Source organism: Apaloderma vittatum, unplaced genomic scaffold (assembly GCF_000703405.1).
Source record: "Apaloderma vittatum isolate BGI_N311 unplaced genomic scaffold, ASM70340v1 scaffold18663, whole genome shotgun sequence".
NCBI classification, from domain to species: domain Eukaryota; kingdom Metazoa; phylum Chordata; class Aves; order Trogoniformes; family Trogonidae; genus Apaloderma; species Apaloderma vittatum.
In genome coordinates, this window is record NW_009710018.1 from 1 (window position 1) to 20,967 (window position 20,967).

A 20,967-nucleotide genomic window follows, 5' to 3' on the forward strand; every position below is an offset into this window, starting at 1 on the left:
TGGGAGGAACGAGGAGCTGGGAGGGAGCCCCAAGAGGAGCAGGGCCAAGGGGTGAGGTCTGACACCAAGTCTTGCTCCCGGGACGCGCAGGGCTGGGCATGAGGTGCCCACTGCCCCCGACATCTCCTGGACTTGCTGTGCCGGGCCTGGCCTGGGGCTGCCGCCCGCAGAGCCCCGGTGGAGCGGTTGGATGAGCCGTGGAGGCGTGAGGGAAGCCCACGTGTGTGTCTGAGGCTTTTGGCCTGTCTGGTCCCTTCTGCTGGAAATCGTGTCGTTTGAGTGGTACTTACTGAAGCCAGTGAGAGAAACTCTGGGAAAAGAACAAGACCTTCCTTCACCTTTCAGCTCATCTTTATTTATTTTTAAGCTGGCATAAGTCCAGACCGACCAGCAGAAGGTAGGGTGTCTCAGCTGCACTTTTCTTTTGCCCCCAGTGCTGCTCTGGTACTGATGCAGACATGAGAGTCAGGCTGGAGAAACGTTCAGGCTAAAAACTACCTACAAATAGCTTTTTCTGTAATGGTAGAACTATCAGTTAGGGTTATGAGATTCATTACTTCCTGCTGTATTTGGTTTACTCAAGTTTGCAACCATTGCAAATCGGGGCATTTATTTATTTTTTTAAAGAATGGTCAATATAGGCAAGGATAAAATTTAGTTCAGAAGTGCATAGACTAAAAATCTTGAATGTGTAAAACCACATTGTTAATATAACGTGTGTCAGTACTGAAATACCATTAGAAAATACGTTTTTGTAAAACTGGACTGGGTTAATTTTAATTCCTGGTTGCTATGCCCTTGGATTCCCACCACCCTTCCCTGCCCTCCCTGCAATCCAAACTTAATTTAAAAATGGATTAGAGCTCGTAAGTCTCTTTTAAGCATTGTTAGTCCAAAAACTAATTGGCTTTACCTTTTAAAAGTGGTTTCTGACGTGAGTAAGATTTTTATCTGTAAGGAAGTAGGTAATTTAAATGATTGCAGCAGCAGGAGGCATTAACTGTACCTTACAGAAATGTTATGCAATAGAAGACATCACTGGCTTGAAAGGAAAATGAACGAAAACATTAGTTGCACTGGATTCAGGAATTTATTCCTGCGTTAAATGAACAAAGTTATTACAAGTCTGCCCGGAGCTTATCTGTTAGCTTAGTTCCTCATTAGCAGAGGAACATAAACTTATTCCAATTAAAGACTCTTTCTTTCTTAAGGGTATTCAGAACACGACCGATAATGGCCCAAAAGATGCTGTTGAATGACCAATGTCCTCCCATCAGATCCTGAGCATAACAGGGAATAATTTACCAGTTTGAAAAATGGTTTTGTAGAGAGAACACACTTGCTGATACCTTGTGCTGTAGGTCTCACTTTCATGCAGAGAAGTCCTGTTTGGAGTCGTGCACACTTCTCTTGCCTGGTGCAGCACAGTCTTGGCCGTTCTCGGACACGTCCACCGGATGGAACTCTGAGGCCTTAGAGTAGGGAGGCTGTGTGAAAAACTGCTGTTTGCCAGTGGGCCTGCAACAGCCCAACTCCCAAATTACTCAGAAGAAGGCAAAACTGTTACAAGAATTGCTGCTGTTGTAGGAGTATAGCAGTGGGCAAGATAGAGGGGATGACACAGGGGGCACACGAGCCTTGCGTGACTTTATTTACTTGGATAGCCATGACCTTAGTGTCTTCTACAGCAAATAATTTTTCAGGAAAGCCCTTTGTGTGAAGCCCCATCACCGTGCTGAGCAAAACTCTCTCCTTTTACTAACTTAGGTGGAAAATAAGGCGGAAGGAAATGCCATCTTATTTATTAAGATTCGTTAGATGGATTCCTTTCTTTGCTGACACTGAACTTTCCTCTCTCTTTGCTTTTACTAACCTGCCAGCGCTCTTTGTGTCAGACTTGAGTATGCTGTGTGGAGAGGATCAGCTGCCATTTCAAAGCAAGCACCTACTGCCAGCTAGAGAGAGCAGGAAAGCGCAGAAGGAGTTTTTGATTACTGTTAGATAAATAATGGTCGATGATTAGTTTTTCTAGAATGAAGGATGATTATAAGGGCAAGAGGACATCTTATTTTCAAACACCTGAAGTTCCTATACAAGCTTCTTTGAGAAAAGACTTTAAAATTTAACTTAAACTTTTTAATAGGAAGTGTTTCATGACGTTGTTATTGTATGCTGCCACGGTAGTGTTTGACACCGTCCTCCAGCTGGATAACACCCTGTTTCAGTTCTTAACTTAAAATGAAGGGCATGCTGAGTCGTCAGTCTCTGTTCTCTTTCAGAAAATGTCAGCTTGCTCTTCAAGTTATACTGCCTCACGGTGATGACCCTGGTTGCCGCAACGTACACAGTCGCCTTGCGGTACACGAGGACAGTGGAGACAGAGCTCTACTTCTCAACGACGGCTGTGTGCATCACTGAAGTTATCAAGTTGTTCTTGAGCGTGGGCATCTTGGCTAAGTGAGTATGGGAATGCTAATCAGTGTTTTGAAAATGAATCCTTGCTTCTAACCTCAGATTCCCAGATACCCAAGTACAGATAGATTTGAGAATGTGGCTGGGTAGTCATGTTGTGGAAGAGTCATTTTGGAGCGGGTTGGAGCTTGTGAGTCCTTCTCAACTGAAACTGCTTTGTAAACAGCGCAATATTCAGGTGTGTCCTTTCTGCGTACTTTCTGGTTTTACATGCTTTAGAATAGGTTCAAAATGTCAACGTGGATTATCTGCGGTGTTTTGGGTCTTAAAAACATTGGTGTAGGTGAAAGCTGGACTGTGAGCCATCATCTGCTGAGTTACATAAAATTGTAATGTTCCTGCTTATAAATTGTCCCAAAGAGTGTTGCAGACAGATGTTTTGCTGTCTCTGTTAAGCTGGGGAATCAACGCTGAAAGACTGTGATCAGAAAATATTAAGAGTTTCTGTAATCCCAGACTCCTAAGAACTAGAACTTGAGTCCACATGTGAGTACCTGAAGTAGGGAAGCCTTCAGTCTGCTGTCTTTTCTTCCTTTCGGCTTTCCTGTGTTACATTCTTCCTTAGGAAAAATCTTTATGTTCTGGACTTTTCCCAAGCCCAGTTTTTGCTGTTGTGGTAGAATTTGGTCTTTTAGGGTCTCTGCCCTAGTTCTTTGTGGGTTTTGGTACAACAGAAGGCTGACTGTTGCATGCTGCAGGATCATGAAGTCACACGGTATGTGATATACTTCCGATTTTTATCAGATCTTTTCTACTTAAAATCAAAATGGTATTTTACTTGCTTTAGGAATGAGACACTGTTTAAATTCAGTAAGGCAGCTGTCCAAACTGCCTTTTGTTAAAAATGTTCAATAAACATAATGCATCTGAAAAGGCAAGCGTGACCTGTGGCAAATTTCTGTTCCGTGTTTTACGCGCCGCGGGCTTCTTGCTCTGGCAGAAGTGTCTCTGCCGACGAGTGGTCGCGCTGTGGTTCTCACAGCACTGGTGCCAGCGTGGGTCCTGATCTAGCCAGCTCCCTGGAGACTGCAGCAGCCCATGTTCCTCCATTGCGAGGGACCTGTGGGTAGCATTTGGTAGCCTCACGTATAATTTCTCAAATCCTTTCTTTCGCGTCCAGGACTCGGGCTGTTTATAGTACACCCGAGGGGCCTAGCTCAGCCTTTTACCTATTTTACCCCTTATTACGGGTCTGTAATATTGTGTTTGTTAAACATACAAATGGTCTTTTTGCTTGAAATAATTCAAAAGGCAGTTACTTTTAGCTTGGAAGTCTATTACATTTTCAGAATAGCCTTGCACAGCAAAAAATCCATGTAGCCCATCGTTCTTTTGACAGCTGGCAGAGGATGCTCAGAATAGAAGTATGGGCAATAGGGCAAGCACGGGCTGAACCACCCTTACCTGGCGGCAGAAGTTGACAGATTTCCCAGCCTGGCTGTTGCGTGCACACTGTGGCTGTAGTGCTTGATGGTCCTGTCCTCTGTGAGACCGTCCGGTTTCTTTTTTTGAACTGTTTAGTCCCTACTGGATCTGCAAAATGACTTCTGCAATAGAATGACAGTATACAAAAAAGTATATTTTAGTAAATGGTTTACGTAGCAGTTCCACTGGATTCTGTCTTCTTTTGTTGGCTGACATTGTGCATAATCGTAACCCTTTCATTTTTATTTCCATATCTCTGCAGATATATATTGTGTTTTCATCATTCGTTTATTTTCTAAGCTGTGAGTCCTAGTGTAATTTTTCCATGATTGCTCTAGTACCCAGCTCCACATCTTTTCCAATATTGGTACATCCCTTCTGAAAGGAGGGATGGAGCATTCAGGACATGAACACACCGTAGCTTTAGGCAGCGGGGGGTGAAGGCGCTTTCTGTCCCAGCCTCAGTTCCTTTCCTAAGGATTCTGCTCATTTCTCTGAACATGGCTGAGCCTTGAGCTGGCACTGCCGGAGAGCTGCTCACATCTTTTTCCCAAACACCCATAACAGGTTTAGAGATCGTAGCTAGAGTTTGGGCTTCTCTTTTCCTGTGATTCTTTCTCGTTTATTGACAGCTGAGCTTCATTTGCCGATTAAAATGGGATGAATCTGATTCACTGAGCTATTCGAAGGTTTTAATATATATTCTGATCTAGTCAGCTAGTTGGGTTTTTTTTCCTCTCCATAGTTGAGAGAGAGAGATGGGCACCAGCAGGCACCTTTCGTCGGGCCATGCTCACCTCTTCTTGGCAGGATGTCTCAGTTGCTGGTGAGTCCAGATCTGTTTCTCAGATGGCAACAGATTTGGTGAAGTCTGCTCAGCCTAGTGAGAGACCCTTTGGCAACTACCCAAGGTTCCCTTTTGGATACCCCATACAACTGAGTGTAATAAGCAACATTTGCCAATTGCCTAGTCATCTCCCATTTTAAAGCACTTAATGTGCTGAACAGTGTAAATTTCAGCGTAGTTTCTTTCAGTGTCTCCTTTACAGCTTCCTTCATTTTTAAAGTCTTAACTATTTTCTCTTGCCCAAGGCAGGGTGGCTTTGTAGTTTAAGAAGCAGTTAGAAGATGGAAAGCAATATTTATTTCTTTTTTCTGTGCAGCTGAATACATTTAGGTGGGTAGCTTTTTCTTTTTGAAACAGCCAGCATTGATTACTGCAACGCACAGGATACTGGAGTGTGACTCTGGTGGTGTTCCGGCTGCAGGATTTCTTTCCTTGTGTGTGTTTACTTTTAAGGTTTCTTCTGGAAGGCACGTTGAATGGCTGAATGCCATGTTTCTTTGAAAAGAAACATTTATGATAGTTTAAGCTGTGTTAATTGTTTATTCAACTGTACTGTCAACTTCTCGTATTTAAGTCCGATTTACTGTCTGGTAACGACATCCGCATTCTTAGGTGGTACATAACTACTTAGCACTGGATGAGGAAAAGCAGAGCTGATTTGTAAACTCTAGTTTTAACTTCAGCTTTTCTAACTAATGCAATTTTCTGTTGCAGAACTGATTGCTAGTACCCTCTCTTACCCAGTTAGGCCTATGAAGAAAACAGAGTATGTTTTTTAGGTCAAATCTAGATCAACATCAAGCATGCTGAATTCAGTCTAGATCATCTTTTATTTTCCTATTTGATTTTGCAGTGCACATCTTGGGACAACTTATTTTGTGTTATTGGCTGCACAGAGAGGCTTGTTTTAAATTCTTTTTTGTGTGAATTTAAATCTGTCCCCACATGATCTTTGTGCTGAATTCAACTTACAGTTGGACATTCTCGATAAGCATTTGCTGCAGAAAGTACATCCTCTGCCAAGATCAACTATTACATAGTTCATAGTATAGATTATGTAGTTCATCTTCTTGTTCTCAAAACCCAAACTGAAAATGGTGCTTTCTGGGTAACTGTTAATCTCCATTGCTGAAATTCCATGTTTGAAGTCAAAGCAGACGGAAACTACTATTACTGCTGTGATTTGACTTCAAATTTGTGATCAGCTAATTCACCGAGCATGGTCTGGAACAGGAGCAGGTATAGTTTAAGTATTATTTTCCTGTTCAACAGCCCTCCTTAGTATTGACAAAAAGAAGCCATTTACTGTGTGATATTTTTTAACTTCTTATTTTCACAGAGTAGCACTTACCTGTACTAATTATATTCTATTAGCTGTTAGATTTTTGGAGTGGAGGCACTGTAGTCCAGCTGTGTATGGGTATTACTAGGAACTCTAGGTATTCTTCAACATCTTATCTCCCAGTGCTGGGCAATATAATGTATACGCTGAGGAATAAGTAAACAAGTATTTTTGCCCTTAATGACTGGGAACATTTTATGCTGTGCTGTATGTAGGGCAATTAACCATGGCAAGCTATAGCATGAACTTTTCCCCTTCCTTGCGTTGCAGAGTTTGCTTTAAGAGCTACCTGTCTATAGACTTGCGTGTCAGTGGTTGTCCCTTGTGGTCAGACACGTCGTGTGATGTGCTCGGTGTCACCAAGTCTGTTGCAAGCAAAGTGTCTCTTTAAGTGACTTCGCTTGTCCGACAGGAAGGTGGGAAAACACCCTCACCCCTGTTTGAGGACTGTACTGCCCTGGCTCTGGATTTTTCATGTGTGCTCTGTGTTACTTTATGGGAAAATGGTGAAAAATCCCTGGCAGATTCGTGTATAAAGAATACTCGTCACTACAAAAACAAAAAAAGAAGATGGTATATCTTTGTTGCCAGGCAAGGATCATGAGAGGATAGAGTCCATAAATCTTTGGAGAGGAAGTTTAAGGATGTGGAGCACAGACTTGGGGGTTGATCAGGAATGGAAAATATGCAGGAACAAGGTGGTTAATGAAGGAGCCTGGAGAAGGAAGCTGGGAGGTGATGAAATCATGTGGGGAATGGGGCTCCAGGAGCGCCGAGGAGGATGTGAGCCATTTGCTCATATGTGTGCATAACAGAAGCAAAAGGGGGCATTAAATTCAAGAGCAATACGTGTTGCAAGCTGAGAGGCCTGTGGGAGGGGACAGGAGTGATTTTGGATGTTGGTATTTGTCAGTGGCCAAGTGAGAGAAGGACAAAAAAGGGGGACATGGGACTTGGAGAGAACTGGGAAGGGAACTGGAGGATGCAAGTGAGCAAGGAATGCCAGATTGAGCACAGAGGTCAGCTTTGGTAAGCTGCGGGACGAGCCGCAGAAGGGGACAGCAGAATTACAGAACTGTTGGAGTTGGAAGAGACCTCTAGAAACCATCTAGTCCAACCCCCTTGCTAAAGCAGTCACCTAGAGCACATTACACAGGATTCCATCCAGGTGGGTTTTGAAAGTCTCCAAAGACTTATTTTTTCCCCAGTTAATTTTTCTTTAATGAGCAGAAGGTACAACTGATGAGAACAAATTTTCAGCCTTCCCAAAGGATTCATTGCTTTGATTTCTGTTTTCACGTATTAGTTAAAGAGAGCCCTCGGTGATATTAATATTTTATTTTGCAGAGAAACTGGAAGTCTGGCAAGGTTAATAACATCTTTAAAAGAAAATGTGTTTGGAAGCCCTACAGAATTGCTAAAATTAAGTGTTCCATCTTTGGTGTACGCTCTCCAAAACAATATGGCGTTCGTGGCTCTCAGCAACTTAGATGCCGCTGTCTACCAGGTAATAATACATGTTTTTGTCAGTAACTGATCCGTAAATACATTTCTCTTTACTGTGTCGTGAGGCACACGTGGTAGGTGCTGTCTGCCGAGCATGCAGAACCCTCTCTAGCCTCGGTGTTAAAAGCCAAGAGCTGCTTTGTTATAGTCAGAGCATCAGCTGTGCTGTAGAGCTCTGGTTTTCTGAGCTGACCCACTCGCTGCTCGAGTCGCTTCAAATTCACTTTGTTTTAAGTGGCGATGGTAAAGAAACCCAAGGATCTGTAAGAAATCGACGCATGTAAAATTTTATTTGTCGTTCCATAGTTGAGGTCTCTGTTTTTATTCTCTCGGTTTGGCAGAGTTGATAAAACCATGTCCTCTGTGCTGTGTTCCCATCTTCTTTAGGTGACGTACCAGCTGAAGATCCCTTGTACAGCTTTATGTACAGTCTTGATGCTAAACCGTACCCTTAGTAAGCTGCAGTGGTTCTCTGTCTTCATGCTGTGCGGTGGCGTTACTCTTGTTCAGTGGAAGCCTGCACAGGCTACGAAAGTACAGGTGAGAGTTTACGTTTGGCCACTTCACAACGAAGACTAAACGGCCTTATCCTTTGTGTTTCACCTCACAGCAGCTGGGATTAAGGTGAGGTGTCTTACGTTCTCTGCAGTGGTGTCTGTTTCCTACTTCCAGCCACTTCACCTACAACGTAACCCCTGGTTTGATCATTCACTTCCACGTTCGCTGTACACCAGTTGGGGCAGGCCTGCGGTATTCCGTCAGTCTCACTTTCTGGAAAGGCAACTGATTCCTACTAATTAGTATAAATTACCACAGTTGTCATAATCAGTCTAACGCACCATCACAGGAGTATCTGAGTAATGCAAGGTTTCCAGCAGTTGGCCCTGGTACCGTTGGAATTGTTGGAGCAGAGGACTTGGAATTGAAGCTCTTGGCAGAATTCAGAGTGAAACTGCGATGCCCTGTGGGTGTGGGGATGTCACTGAAACACACCCTTCAGGAGCATTGACCTCATCTCATTCTAGGAGGAAACAAGTGTCTCCTGTTTAAGTCTTAGCTGCTGGTCAGCGGCGTTACTGGGAAGGGCGGGTCACGCAGCTGGGAGGACTGGCCGCTGCTACGTAGATGGTGCCTCCAAGCCCTGCGAGGGTTGGGAGGAGCACACACAAAAACACTGCACGGCTGCGCCAAGCCAATCTGAGTCATAGAATCATTAAGGTAGGAAAAGAGCTCTAAGTTCATCAACTCCACCCATCAACCCAACACTACCATGATCGCTAAACCATGTCTCCAAGTGCCACGTCTACATATTTTTTGAACACCTAAGGAACACCTGAAGGACAGCTTTAGCTAAGACAGTACAGTTTCTACTGTAACAAAATGCTAATGATTTTGCTCTACTTACTGAAGTAACTCTGGAATTAATGCTTGTAAATCACTGAAGTGTTGCATCCTTTTTAACCTAACGGTTGATGTTGCAGGTGGAGCAGAATCCATGGCTAGGGTTTGGAGCGATCGCTGTTGCTGTACTGTGCTCAGGATTTGCAGGTATGGTATTATTTCTGTATGCAGGACACATCAAAAGGACTAGAGAACTCGTGACGTTTTAAACAAAACATTCTACACTAGTTAATTGTCTTTGTTGATTAGAAGACAAGACAGAACTTCATCCCTTCTGCCCATAATTACCTTCTTATTAGCAGTAATTATGACAGATTGGTGACGTGATGACTCCAGTTGTCAAATGACTGGGAGCAAATACTCTTGGTTTTATGTGATGCCGCTTGGAAGGCTAGTTTGCAAGTGGAAGCATCTTTTAGATGCCTAGAATAGTACTGTAGGGAACATCCGTAATGAATCACTCGGTACAATTAATTAATGTACATCAACTTTATCGTCAGCTTTACAGTGAATAGCTCCCTTATGGTGATCACATGAAATAGTTGCTTTTTTTTTTTAATAAAGAGAGCTGAGCTCCACACTCTGGTCTTGCACTGGCTCAGCCCTGAAATACATGTTGCCATAGTCCTGTAGGTGGTAAATCTACCTGAGGTGCAGAGGGAGTGCGAATAAGGCAGAGAGGAAGGTAAGTTAACTGCCTGGTGGATTTTTGGCTTTGTTTTGTTTTTCTTCTACAATCTGTGTTTCCTCTCCAAGTAGTTCTTCCTTGGCTTCTGCAGAAGGAGACCAGAACTTGAAGACAAATGAGTTGGTGCTGAGAAATATGGAACCATGAATTACTATTTAATTTGAAATTTGGCTCACAGGGCATATTAGCCTGGCTGTAAACTGGGTTCTTCCCCCTCCCTCTATAAGAAAACAAGGTATTATCATCCACCTCTAGTACCATACAATCCTGCAAGAATAATCTTGTGCTGTGCATACATGCTCGTTACTCATGGAAAACACACTGGTTGGCAGAGAAGTAGAGGAGGAGGGTGTTGTTCTTTTTGGTGTCGTCTTGATGAAATGAGCACTTTGAAGCAGAAAAACTAAATGAGAGTGTGTAGAGCTCAACCAGCTTTTCCTGGAAGGTTTTAAATTCACTCATTTCAATAAATGCTCACAAGCCAAAATACAACATTCATAGGAAAGCCTTCAGTCTGCTAAAGGTCTCGAACTTTTTCTGATGCACGCAGGCAGGTGGCTGTGCTGCTCGGGGTCTGCGAATTCAGACCATCAAAAGGGCTGGTGCCAGCAGCTTGAGAGGATTTGGACACACAGGGCTTTGTTCTCCTGCGAAAGGATCGCAGCTTGGGTGTTTCCTCACTGGCAGCTGTAGCTTCAAGGCAGCTGGTAGGACAGAGTATTTCATCCATGGAGCTCCTTGTGCCCTTGGGGCTTTACATGTTGAAAACATAAATCCTATTCAAACTCCCTTCCTCTTCTTCCTTCCCACGCCCACATGAAGAAGTTACTTTGGCATGAAGCCTTCCGTTTCTGGACTGATTGTGTTATAGTGTTTTAAATTATTGCAGCAAAGTCCAAAAAGTTATGTGTTTTTTGTCCCTCAGAGATGGAAAAGAAGTTTTTCTTCAAACTGCTGATCCTGTGATGATTTCAAAGTATCTGAGGGCCCAACACCACTTATAAAGTGTTGGACAAATATATAATGGCAGATCCTTTGCAACTTGAAACAGTACCCAAGAGTAATTTCTCCTAAACAGCACCCATTCTTTCCTTCATCTTGCCTAGTGGAGTGATTTTTATGCATTTTCAGAAATCTGGAGGCATCGTTTCCTTGGTTTGCTTACTGTTTCCTTAGTTTGTAAAATTTGTGAGTATGGTTCGTACTCAAGCCAAATTTCTGGTATGTGGATTGCATCTGGTTGTGCTCTGTGGGTCTTCTCAGTGGGCAGAAACCTCAAGATAGATTGCTTTGAGTTCTTTTAAGCACTGCAACATTCAATAATACCAGTGTCTTGTCAATGTTGATGTTTAGGCTTCAAAAATGTACGTTCATATGAGATAATAGCATATTCCCTTGGGTTTCCTTTTTATTATTATTTGAACCCCTGAGGTATAACTCTGTTCTTTTATTTACTCACCATAAATATTTGCTACACTGGATGAAATTATAAATTGCATTTTTAATTAATAAAAGAATAGTGATACCTTCCTTGAAGCTAACTCGGGGATTTCAGGAGTGTCTGCCTAGGGGTTCCAACCAGCAGGTCTCTTCTGTGCTGTCCTGGGCAGTTCCATGTACTTTTCTCCTGTTGCATGAAGGATCTTGGGTGACATGAATCAGCAATTAACTTTGAATCAGTAGCGCTTGCCCCAGCAGGTCATGGAAGTGGCTGAGAAGATCTCAGTCCTGCAAACTGCTGTCTGTGTTTTGAAAAACAGGAAATCCCAGAGATTAGCAGAGTCCTGGTGTGGAAGCACTGGTTAAAAAGGCATGTGGTGATGGCCTTGTCAGATGTTGGCCTTTTGGTCTGATAATGCACCTCCCAAGTAGAATCATGAACAAGTATTTGGGGAATTTCAGTAATGCAGAGCATAAAAGTAATGTTCATCAGCGTGGCCCTGTGAACAACAACTTTTGATTAAAGTGAATTCCGTTTCCTCAAAACCAATCTGTAGTTTCAGTTAGCAGGAGGCATTGGTTTTGAGTTGCTCTCATAATCCCTTGAAGCTCTGGTTTCAGAATGTTGTCACTCCGCCAAGTACTCTGCAAGCATGAGGCTTCCAAGAAATTTTCAGTCTCAGTACTGAGGTAATAGAGTCGCACCCCTGATTTTAATTTTTTACTGCCAAGTATCCCAGCGGAGAGTAAAACAGCAATACCATCCTGGGGGTAAAACACCAGGTATCAAAGTGAAAGGCTTTTTTCTGGTGTAGAATGTAGAAGAAACTGCTTGACAGAGGCCTGACAAATCAAACTGAAATAAGGAGTAGTTTCAATTGTTGGTGAGGTTCACTGTCACAACAGCTCTGAAGAGAAACAATCTATTTTTGATGTTACATACCTGTTAAAATGATCTTGGTGCTAAAGACAAACATGAGCAAGCTGTGTTGTTGGGTCCTTGGCACTGGGAAGGACATGATTCCAATAGCCTCATCTGGCTATAAAACACTGAACCATGAAAGATTAAGGATGATGCTTCATCTCACTGAAAGCTTTTTTCTTCTTCCCTTTTTTTTTTTTTTTAGGGGTTTATTTTGAAAAGGTCTTAAAGAGTTCAGATACTTCCCTGTGGGTGAGGAACATTCAGATGTACTTATCTGGGATTGTGGTGACTTTATTTGGTGTGTACATGTCAGATGGAGCCCAAGTTCTTGAGAAAGGGTTTTTCTATGGCTATACGTACTACGTCTGGTTTGTTATCTGTAAGTATCTTGTGGTTTGAGGGTCTTGTTACATTGCTTTGGTTTTTTTTCATCTATAACTGATTGCACAAAACTGCAAATTTGGCCTGACAGCCAGGTTTTACTGTATTTTGAAGAATTTTATTTTAAGGTATAATTTTCTTGGAAATTCACTTGTTCAGTTTAAAATTGTGCTAAAAGAGCAGTCTAAATGACTGAGTAGTGAGCAGATCATCTTTAAATGAGTCGTATCTGAGCTACTAGATGCCACGTAAACATCCCGTTCTGCTGAATGTTGAGTTAAAGCATCCATTAGCTCAAGTGAGGAGTATGCCAGTGGAGTAAAATCCATCATTTCAGGAGTAACCTACTGCACCTTTACTAACAGAAACGCGTTATCTGCTTTGCAGTTCTCGCCAGCGTAGGTGGCCTCTACACTTCAGTGGTTGTTAAGTACACAGATAACATCATGAAAGGCTTTTCTGCAGCAGCGGCCATTGTTCTTTCTACTGTGGCATCAGTCGTGCTCTTTGGCCTCCAGATAAGTAAGTGCCTTTTTGCCTTTGGTTTGCCCGTACATGCATATTTCCTTCGTGGCTGCACACAGGTCATACCAGAGCCATCCTCGTGCCTCCTTTTTGAGTTTTTCTGGTTTTTAACTTTGTCTTCTCTGGGACTCCTACGTGCTAATGGGTGATGTGTGTTGCCTTACAAGGTGCCTGATGACTCAGTGCTTTCAAATGCATTCCCGGTTAGTTCAGTTCTTGAGGTAGCAGGTGTCCTGCAACCTCAAGCAGAAAGCTTACAGGCTTAGATTTATTTATGAATTGCTTCCTGATGCAGTTTAGCCTGTGATACAGCTGTTTATCTGAGACTGCTGTGGATAAGTTATCATGTCTTGTTGCCTTTAGTACAGCCCAGTGCCAAATGAATTTCTCAGCTGTTTCTCTGGAAGACTGTTACTCATCCCTGTTAAGTTACAGCCACTACTTTTATACCATATATAAGTTTATACTATTAACTTTTACCTTCCCCATTTGCTGTGGACACCACGTCAGGAGAGTGAGTGAAACATCAGCTGGGGTCATGAACGATGGGAGTATTTTTGAGAGGAAACAGCAGATGGCTTTGGGCTCTCCTGCAGCTACAAAGGACTTTTTCCCTGATCAAGTCTGTGTCGGATACTGTACCCAGTAGCTGCTGCTCAGTCCTTCCCTGTTTAGATTTGGGAACTTCTTGTTTTCCTGTCATAATCCAAAGACTGTGTGGTGTAATGGTGGGAAGACAAGATTTCTAATATGGCATTATGGAGATGAAACTTAAGGGAGGTTTGCCCAAGGCAACTATCATCAGTGTTTGGCTGAAAAAGAGCACCCTAAAGCCAATGATGAAAACCAACTAGCTTTAAAAACTCCCTTTGGGCAGAACATTTTCTTGATGGTTGACACAAATCAAACCTGGACTGGTGATCTTTCTGGGAAAGCCTCATTAATAATTCTTAATCCTATCTAGAAATGGAAAGGCAAATTTTGTCACCACAGGCTGTGCTTTACTACGTCGTAACACGGTGTCTTTAGCATTAAGTTTATTGTAACATAAGCCTGTCAGGTGGCATCTGAAGCTGCAAGTGTTTCACACCTGCTGTTCTGACCATCGCGATGTTCTTGCTGATAAGAGGTATGGTGTCGGATTGTAGACTCTCGAGAGAGTTCTCAGTGACAGAGGATGAGTCTGGGTGCTGTGAATTATTAACAGCTTGTTGCCCTGTTTAGTTTTGAGTAACTTCAGTACTGTCATTCAGATAACATCGTAATTCACATAGCTCAGTGTTCTGAAGGCTTCTTCCCATAAGGAAGTGTTCATTTAAACTATTTTGTCTCCTTTCAGCTGTTACCTTCTCCCTGGGTGCTCTCCTGGTGTGTATTTCTATTTACCTCTATGGATTACCTCGACAAGACACCACAAAAATCCAACCATCAGAGACTAAGAGCTCAAAAGAGAGACTTGCTACTGTGTGACACTGTCCATAAAAATGGACAGACAGACAAGAGAAAAAACAGACTTTAAAAAAAAACTTGCATTTTTTTTTAAAATTAGCCTTAAGCTAGTCATGAAACAATTTAAGTGGGATAGACTAAAAGCAAAGCAGAGGTTAGTTCTGTTTTACATGTGAAGTTTCCAGTGGCTGATGCTGAGGCTACGGTATTGCCAAGGAGCCAGATGGGTATTTTACTGAAGGTATTCTTCATTCACATCAGACAATGAAGAGTCTCGTTTACAAGGAAAGAAGAGTGAAGGAACTGGACACTTAATTGTATATAATGTATATAATAGGGAGAAATTGGTCCTTTGTGTATTTGATAAACTGTCTTGGCCTTTGAGGCAGAAATGCCCCAAAGTTTCGTAAAAATCTATTAAAAAGAGCAATTACTGCCAGCATTTTCTCTTAAACTAGTTGGTAATTGCAGTTTGATTCATGACAAGAAGAGTTTCTCTTCTAGATGATGCTTATGAGATGACACAACGCCACCAGAATAACCATGCTTTGAGCATCACATTCCTAGAAGTTAGTAGAAGTAGCACTTGCTGTTTGATTTTAAAAGTCAGAATGAAAGACTGGTGTTTCTCTTACGTTGCAGATTTTCTTTTGCTTTTGAAATATTTTATACCTGCTGTAGCTGGAAGAGGGATCATTTTGACAAACACCAGTTGTACAGAGGAAGGTGCTCTTATAGTATCTCTGGCATAAATATGAGTAAGTCAATGCAGATAGTCAAACTAGAAGATTTTTATCTGTACATTTTCTCCATAAACCTTTCTTGTGCATACCAAGTGATGCTTGAAACGAGTTCCTGTAATGCAGGTTAGGCTTTTGATTTAATTTGTGGGTGGCAACTGTGTAATTTCAACCTCATTCCTCATTTTCTGAGGCCTTCCACAGAGTGCAACTCCGCATTGAGAGAAAACTCACTTTGGTGCATTTGGGCAACTCGTTTACATTCAAAGTGGAGTCAAAAATGTGACCAAGTTTATATCCTGGTTGGATTTTCTTCAGACAGGAGGTAATCACCTGGGTTTTGTGTGAAAGTGTGGCATGCTAAACAGAGCGGTAACAGCCGTGCTTACATTCTGTTTCAGCTGGAGAGGATGTTTCTCTCTGCCCTTTGCCATCTGTGCTGTGCATTTAACCAGCGTGCTGCCGCTCTCCTGCTGCGCTGAGGCAAGGCTTTGGCAGCAGTCGGCATTGTCGGGCATGTCCGAGCCTGGCGCAGTCACCTGCACTGCCTTACACATGAGGTTCCACCTCTCTTCAGCAGCGTGATGGCTCTGGGCTGCAGAGCAGCACCTGCCATGTCTGACTGCGTGTACGTCGCTGCCGAGCGAGCACTGCAGTTCCTGTTCAGCCAGCTGGGCAGCAAGCCTTTGCCCTGGTCATTGCATTGGCACGACAGAGGAACAGGTGAGGAACAGGGTGGGACGGAGGTGGCAGTTGGTCTTGGCTAACGTCACCAAGAGAGAAAAATCCTCTGGCACCATGGGATGAAGCTTCTTACAGTATCCAGAGCATGTGTAGCTGTTGTACCACTGGACCTGAGCACACAACAGCAACCGCAGAAGGGGAGAACTTTGCTTGCTTAGGGAAGCACAGTTAATACCACTTCCTCCACCCCAAGGTGGTTATATTTACATGGCAAATACAGCGCGGTTCTCTTATGGGAAATACCAGGTAGAGCAGTGTCTTCAGTACACTGCTTCTGCCATGTGCTCAGGAGAAAGTGATTGTGACATCCCTGGCCTCCTCCCAAGGGCTGGGCCATCCAAGCGCCTCTGCCATCACCACGGTGGAGCATGCAGGCCTGCAGCCTGCAATAGCAATGACTCACAGGAGAGTATTTATATTATCTTGAAAAAAGTCCTTTTACTAATTGTACCTTTATGTTGCGTATACAGCTTCTTTACATTTGAGTTACAGGTGTAATGCCGAGAAGTTTCATTCCATTGGCTAGAACCAAGCGTACAGCTTGAAAGAGACAGAGCCTTGCCTGCAAAACAAGAACAGCCATCAGCTCAGGGCTGTGCTACGGAACAGGGCATCATTCTTAGCACAGCAGTTAGGAGCCACACGTCAGAGCTGAGAACACTGTGCATCCTCCGTCCCCATGCAGGGTGCTGGGATTTGGACATACACATAACCTGAGTATCAACACACTGATGGCATCAGACTTCACACCAGCTGTTGACAGCCCATTGCAGTGTCACCAGAGAGGCAGTTTTGTCAACAAAGAGAGCTGGCAAGGGGTGTCCAGTCTGGTCTAGTATCCTCAGGGTGGAGGAACCAGAGGAGATGCCTGGAAAAGGGCTAGGGATGACTACCCAGTGAAAATCTTTGAAGCACCCTAGGCTGCCTGAGGATGCTGCCGGAATCCCTCCTCTCGCTGTGCCTGGGTTAGGGGCTGTCGCGCAACCATGGGCTTCTTTGAAAATTTCACACTTCCTTGTCAGTGTCTTAGCTGTTACACAGCTGGCTGTTTGGGAAAGGCTCTATTAACCTTGCTCAAAAAAAAAATAGTTCTTGAAAAGTGTCACAGTGTAAGATACATTTTTTTTTTTTTTTAATAGGATAATAGGATAGGATACTATTTTTCTATAGGATAAGGAACTGCAATTTTCCTTGTAGCTTGGACTGTCTTAGTCCATCTTCAGAGACAGGAATACCTACAGCATCTAAGCTGAGATATAAAAAGTGCAGCCCCATTAATCCACTGAAATTTTTCCGCCACAACACAGCTCAATGCTTAAATGTGACTTCCTACCCAAATTCACCTACATAACTGCTTCTGACATAGGTGAAAGAGAAAATAAGAAAGGCTTTGTAATCAGTGGATCATTTAGTGAGCAGTTAAGGGGCCAAACTTTACCCAGGCGATCACTGGAAAATAATTTACATCTGTTTGGCACTGCACAGAGTTGTCAGCCTCTGTGCTTTAGCTAGAGGCAATCCAGACAACTTGGATTATGTAGGTAGCAAGAGGGAGGAGACATTCGTTTTTTTTTCCTAATTCTCTGTCTTCCCATGTAACCACTAAAGGAAACCATAAGAAATTAACCGGAGCGTTAAATGCTCAAATGTTTACTTTGCAAAAGTTCAGAAGGAGAGGAGAGGCGATGAGAAGGCAGGGGCTTGCTTTGAGTTTGGAGCAGGTTTCCTCAGGGAGTGTTCTACTTTGGGAAGATGGGGCAGAGCAGCCTTTCCAGAAGGCACAGCTTGAGCAGCAATCCCTGCCTTCCTAAAGTGGTGCTGCCCAGGGGAATGGCTGTCTCTTGGCTTGGGAGCCTGAAGGTGCATTTTCACCCAAGGGGTCACACTGCTGGGGCGGGAAAGCCCTCTGCGACCTGGATCTCTGGGATGCCCAACACAGACTCCAGCCCTGTCCCAGCACTGCGCCATACCTGGGCTAGTTCAGGGCTGCTGCCTCTCACAGGAAGGTTTTTATGTGCCACGGCTGCAAGGTGGCTGAAACAGAAAACACAATGAGAATGGTGAGAATGAGCAAGTCTCTTGACAAGAGCACTGCTACAGGCTACAGAAAGCAACAGAACTGGAAGGGCCAGAACTGCAGCGTGCCACAGACTTCTTTCCAACAGGCTCTTTGACCTGGCTGAGGTAGAGCATGGTTTTCGGGAGCCTGCATCTTATCAGGGCTTGCCATCAACACCTTAATGCTTGTAAAATAAACCCAAACCAAACTCTCCACTTCCTGTTCACCCTCGCCCTCCAAAAAAGAAATATCTGAAACTGGTCTGGAAAGAATCTTGAGAGCCTGCCCTGTCATTCCCAAGGTGCATGATTCCTTATACGATTTTCCTTAACTTGTTAAAGCCTTCCCCATCCACAGGCTCTACAGCTTCCTCCTGCAAGTGTGCTCCAGTGTTTCACTGTGCCGCTCAATCAGACACGTCCCTGCGGGCATCCACCCTACGGAGGTCACGTACACAGTACAACTTACCATAATAATATGCTCTGTCTGTCTCAGCACATAGATCTGTGGTTAAAAAGGGCTTGGACAAAATTTCCTAGCTGAAATTCTGAGATTTGAGAGCACGTTATCAGCTCGAATCTGCTTTTTGAGATATTAGTCCACTATGATTTTGGGTTCAGACACTGGGTTGCAGCCAAGTGACTCTTAGTTTCTGAAGAGGCTCCTGGCTCCTTTGTTCCTACTTCCAACCACCATCTCTGCTATTTATTATTATTTGCTCCCCTACTTTATACCTTTCCTGCTCCAGAGACACTGTCCCACAAATTTACATCTTCCCACTATTTTTATTCTTCAAAGCAGCGCAGATGTAAAGGCTGCAGAGCCAGCTCAGGAAGACCTGCCTTTACAGAGACAGACGCCAGTACCAGCAATCACCTTACCTGAGTGTGAGGAGGTAGCTGACAATGTGCTTGGGTTGCAGATCCTGAGAAGATCTGTACAGGACCTCATCATACCTGTGAAGAAAGAAAAGGATTGTTTGCTGGTGAAGTGGTAGGAAGGTGTACTCAGATATGAGGCTCATCAGACTCACTTAAGTTAGACCAAACACACAGCCACAAATGACGAATTAACAAAAATAATCTTCTGAACCAAACCTAAGCCATGTAATTAGCACATAACTGGTTATTTCTTCCTTGTTCCCTTATTACTGAAGGAGATTGTTTCTGCTCCTCACCATGCAAACACTGGAGATGGCAGAGCTCCGAGAGACAGGCTATAGCAAAGAGAACAGAAGAACTATATTTGCTCCTGGAACATTATGTCTGGTTTTACACTTCAACACTAATTGTTAGTTCCTAGGAGCGAAAAACAGGGATTAAATAACCAAAGCAGTCAAAACAGTCCCTTAGAGAATGTTGTCTTAGCAAATGCAGCTTAGAATTTTAAGTAGCTGAAGGGAGTCTTGTACATTAGAAACGACAAAAAAGAAAGTGGGTTTACATAATCCTGGAATAAAAACTACTTATAAGACGGTATTATACAGGCAGCATCCTGGAGATATGTGGTTTTTTCTTTATGTATTCTGCTCGCCATTTGTGCACATCCTCTTCTCCCCAGCCTGCAGGAAGTTACCAACACTTCTGAGGCTGAACAGATTTCAGGCTCCAAGTGGGGAGTGAGCTTCCTGGTCTTTGCTCAGCTCCCACGCCCATCCCTGCCAGCACAACCAAGCTGAGCTTCCCTGAGATCTTCCTCCTTTAAAAGGCAAGCTGCAGGAGAACCGGGGAGCCAGCTCCAATAATGAGGCCTCCGTGGTCACCTAAGAGCTAAGGCACCAGGGAGGGGCTGCTCCCCACACCCTTGGCAGGTAAGCTACAAAACCACCTCCTACAGGTGCAGTCAGGGGCTCATCTCAGCCAGCATGTCCCCAGGTGGCCACTGGTCACGGGAGCCTTTATATCACTGTGAGAGAGACAAAATCATTCTCTCTTCAATTTTCTCAGGGACAGTTTAGATACCGGTAGCTGTTGGTGCTTCGGAGACAGTGACATAGGTATAGAAAAATTACTATTATCTTAACAAGCACTATCAAACAGCCATTAATAAAGTTTCATGAAGCAACAATGTCGGTATCGAAGGAGCCGTCTTGATACCAACTTTGTTGCTTCATGAAGCTGCCATTTCAGTGTTGGCCTACAACAACGTAAGATTATTTCATCAGTCTAATGGATAACCTAAATACCACTTTCTGCTGCAAGTAAAGGCCCTGGGAGATGTTTCATACAGATTCCATGTGGCCAGACTCAAAGGCCTTCAGAAGAAGCAGACGCAAAGCTCCACAAAAACAAGAGCCCTGCAGTGGAGCAGAAACCTCTGAAAAGACCAACTAGTCTTCCATGAATTAAAATTGCACTCAATAAAGAAGACACTGCTGGTCTTTGAGTGCTGGCTGGTCTTGCTGTTGCTCAAGAGAGCATGCAGCACACAATGAACTGCAGGCAGACGTCCTGAGGCAGCTACAGTTAACAGCAGAACGCTGCACCCTACAGCTGCAGGCTGAAAGGGACTCTGCCATGACTTGTGGGAGTCCGAATTTTAAACGTGTGCCCTCAAGAAGGCCAAAGGAGTCAACTCTCTGGCTCTGTGCACTCCACAGTGCGGTATACAGGACCTCTCACTAGGAATTCTGAAAGACTCAGTTACTCCCAACTTTACTGAAGGCTGTGCAACACAGACAACTCCCTCGTCTCCGTATTTTAATTATACACCTATGAAATAATGGAAACAGAAACTGCTCAGGTTTAAGATTGAATAAATGAAGGACATTACTGCTGTTAGCAGGTATTAGTTGTGCACGTTCAGTAGTTCTGAAGGATGCTGAGCTACTGACTGTGCATGCACATACTCCATTTTACCTCACCCAGGAGCACTTCTCTTCCCTTTCCCACATGACAAAAACAGAACAAGAAGCAGCAAGCAAATCTGTGGCTAGTATTTATATAGAGCTTAGCATATTTTTATGAAGGCAAGAAATTACTAAGAGGCTCATGTACACAGAGTATGTCCCAAATATTGCTCTT

General features: G+C 43.6%; 2 protein-coding genes across 2 annotated transcripts in view; one reads left to right on the plus strand and one right to left on the minus strand.

The window, feature by feature from the left end:
• Nucleotides 1-2,283: 2,283 nt before the first annotated feature.
• Nucleotides 2,284-14,821, plus strand: SLC35A1 (solute carrier family 35 (CMP-sialic acid transporter), member A1). The gene is made up of 7 exons (XM_009867161.1): nt 2,284-2,457; nt 7,434-7,593; nt 7,980-8,132; nt 9,074-9,140; nt 12,249-12,425; nt 12,815-12,949; nt 14,292-14,821. Exons 1-7 carry the CDS (start codon nt 2,321-2,323, stop codon nt 14,420-14,422), a joined length of 960 nt encoding a protein of 319 aa, XP_009865463.1. The 5' UTR covers nt 2,284-2,320; the 3' UTR covers nt 14,423-14,821.
• Nucleotides 14,822-16,270: 1,449 nt separating this feature from the next.
• The window catches only part of RARS2 (arginyl-tRNA synthetase 2, mitochondrial), a gene marked incomplete at its 5' end in the record, with an annotated part of 36,244 nt that continues 31,547 nt past the window's right edge, over nt 16,271-20,967 (minus strand). The window contains 3 exons of the mRNA XM_009867163.1: nt 16,271-16,447; nt 17,856-17,919; nt 18,826-18,900. Of these exons, the coding sequence (XP_009865465.1) occupies nt 16,361-16,447; nt 17,856-17,919; nt 18,826-18,900 (226 nt within the window). The remainder of the gene's footprint in view (nt 16,448-17,855; nt 17,920-18,825; nt 18,901-20,967) is intronic.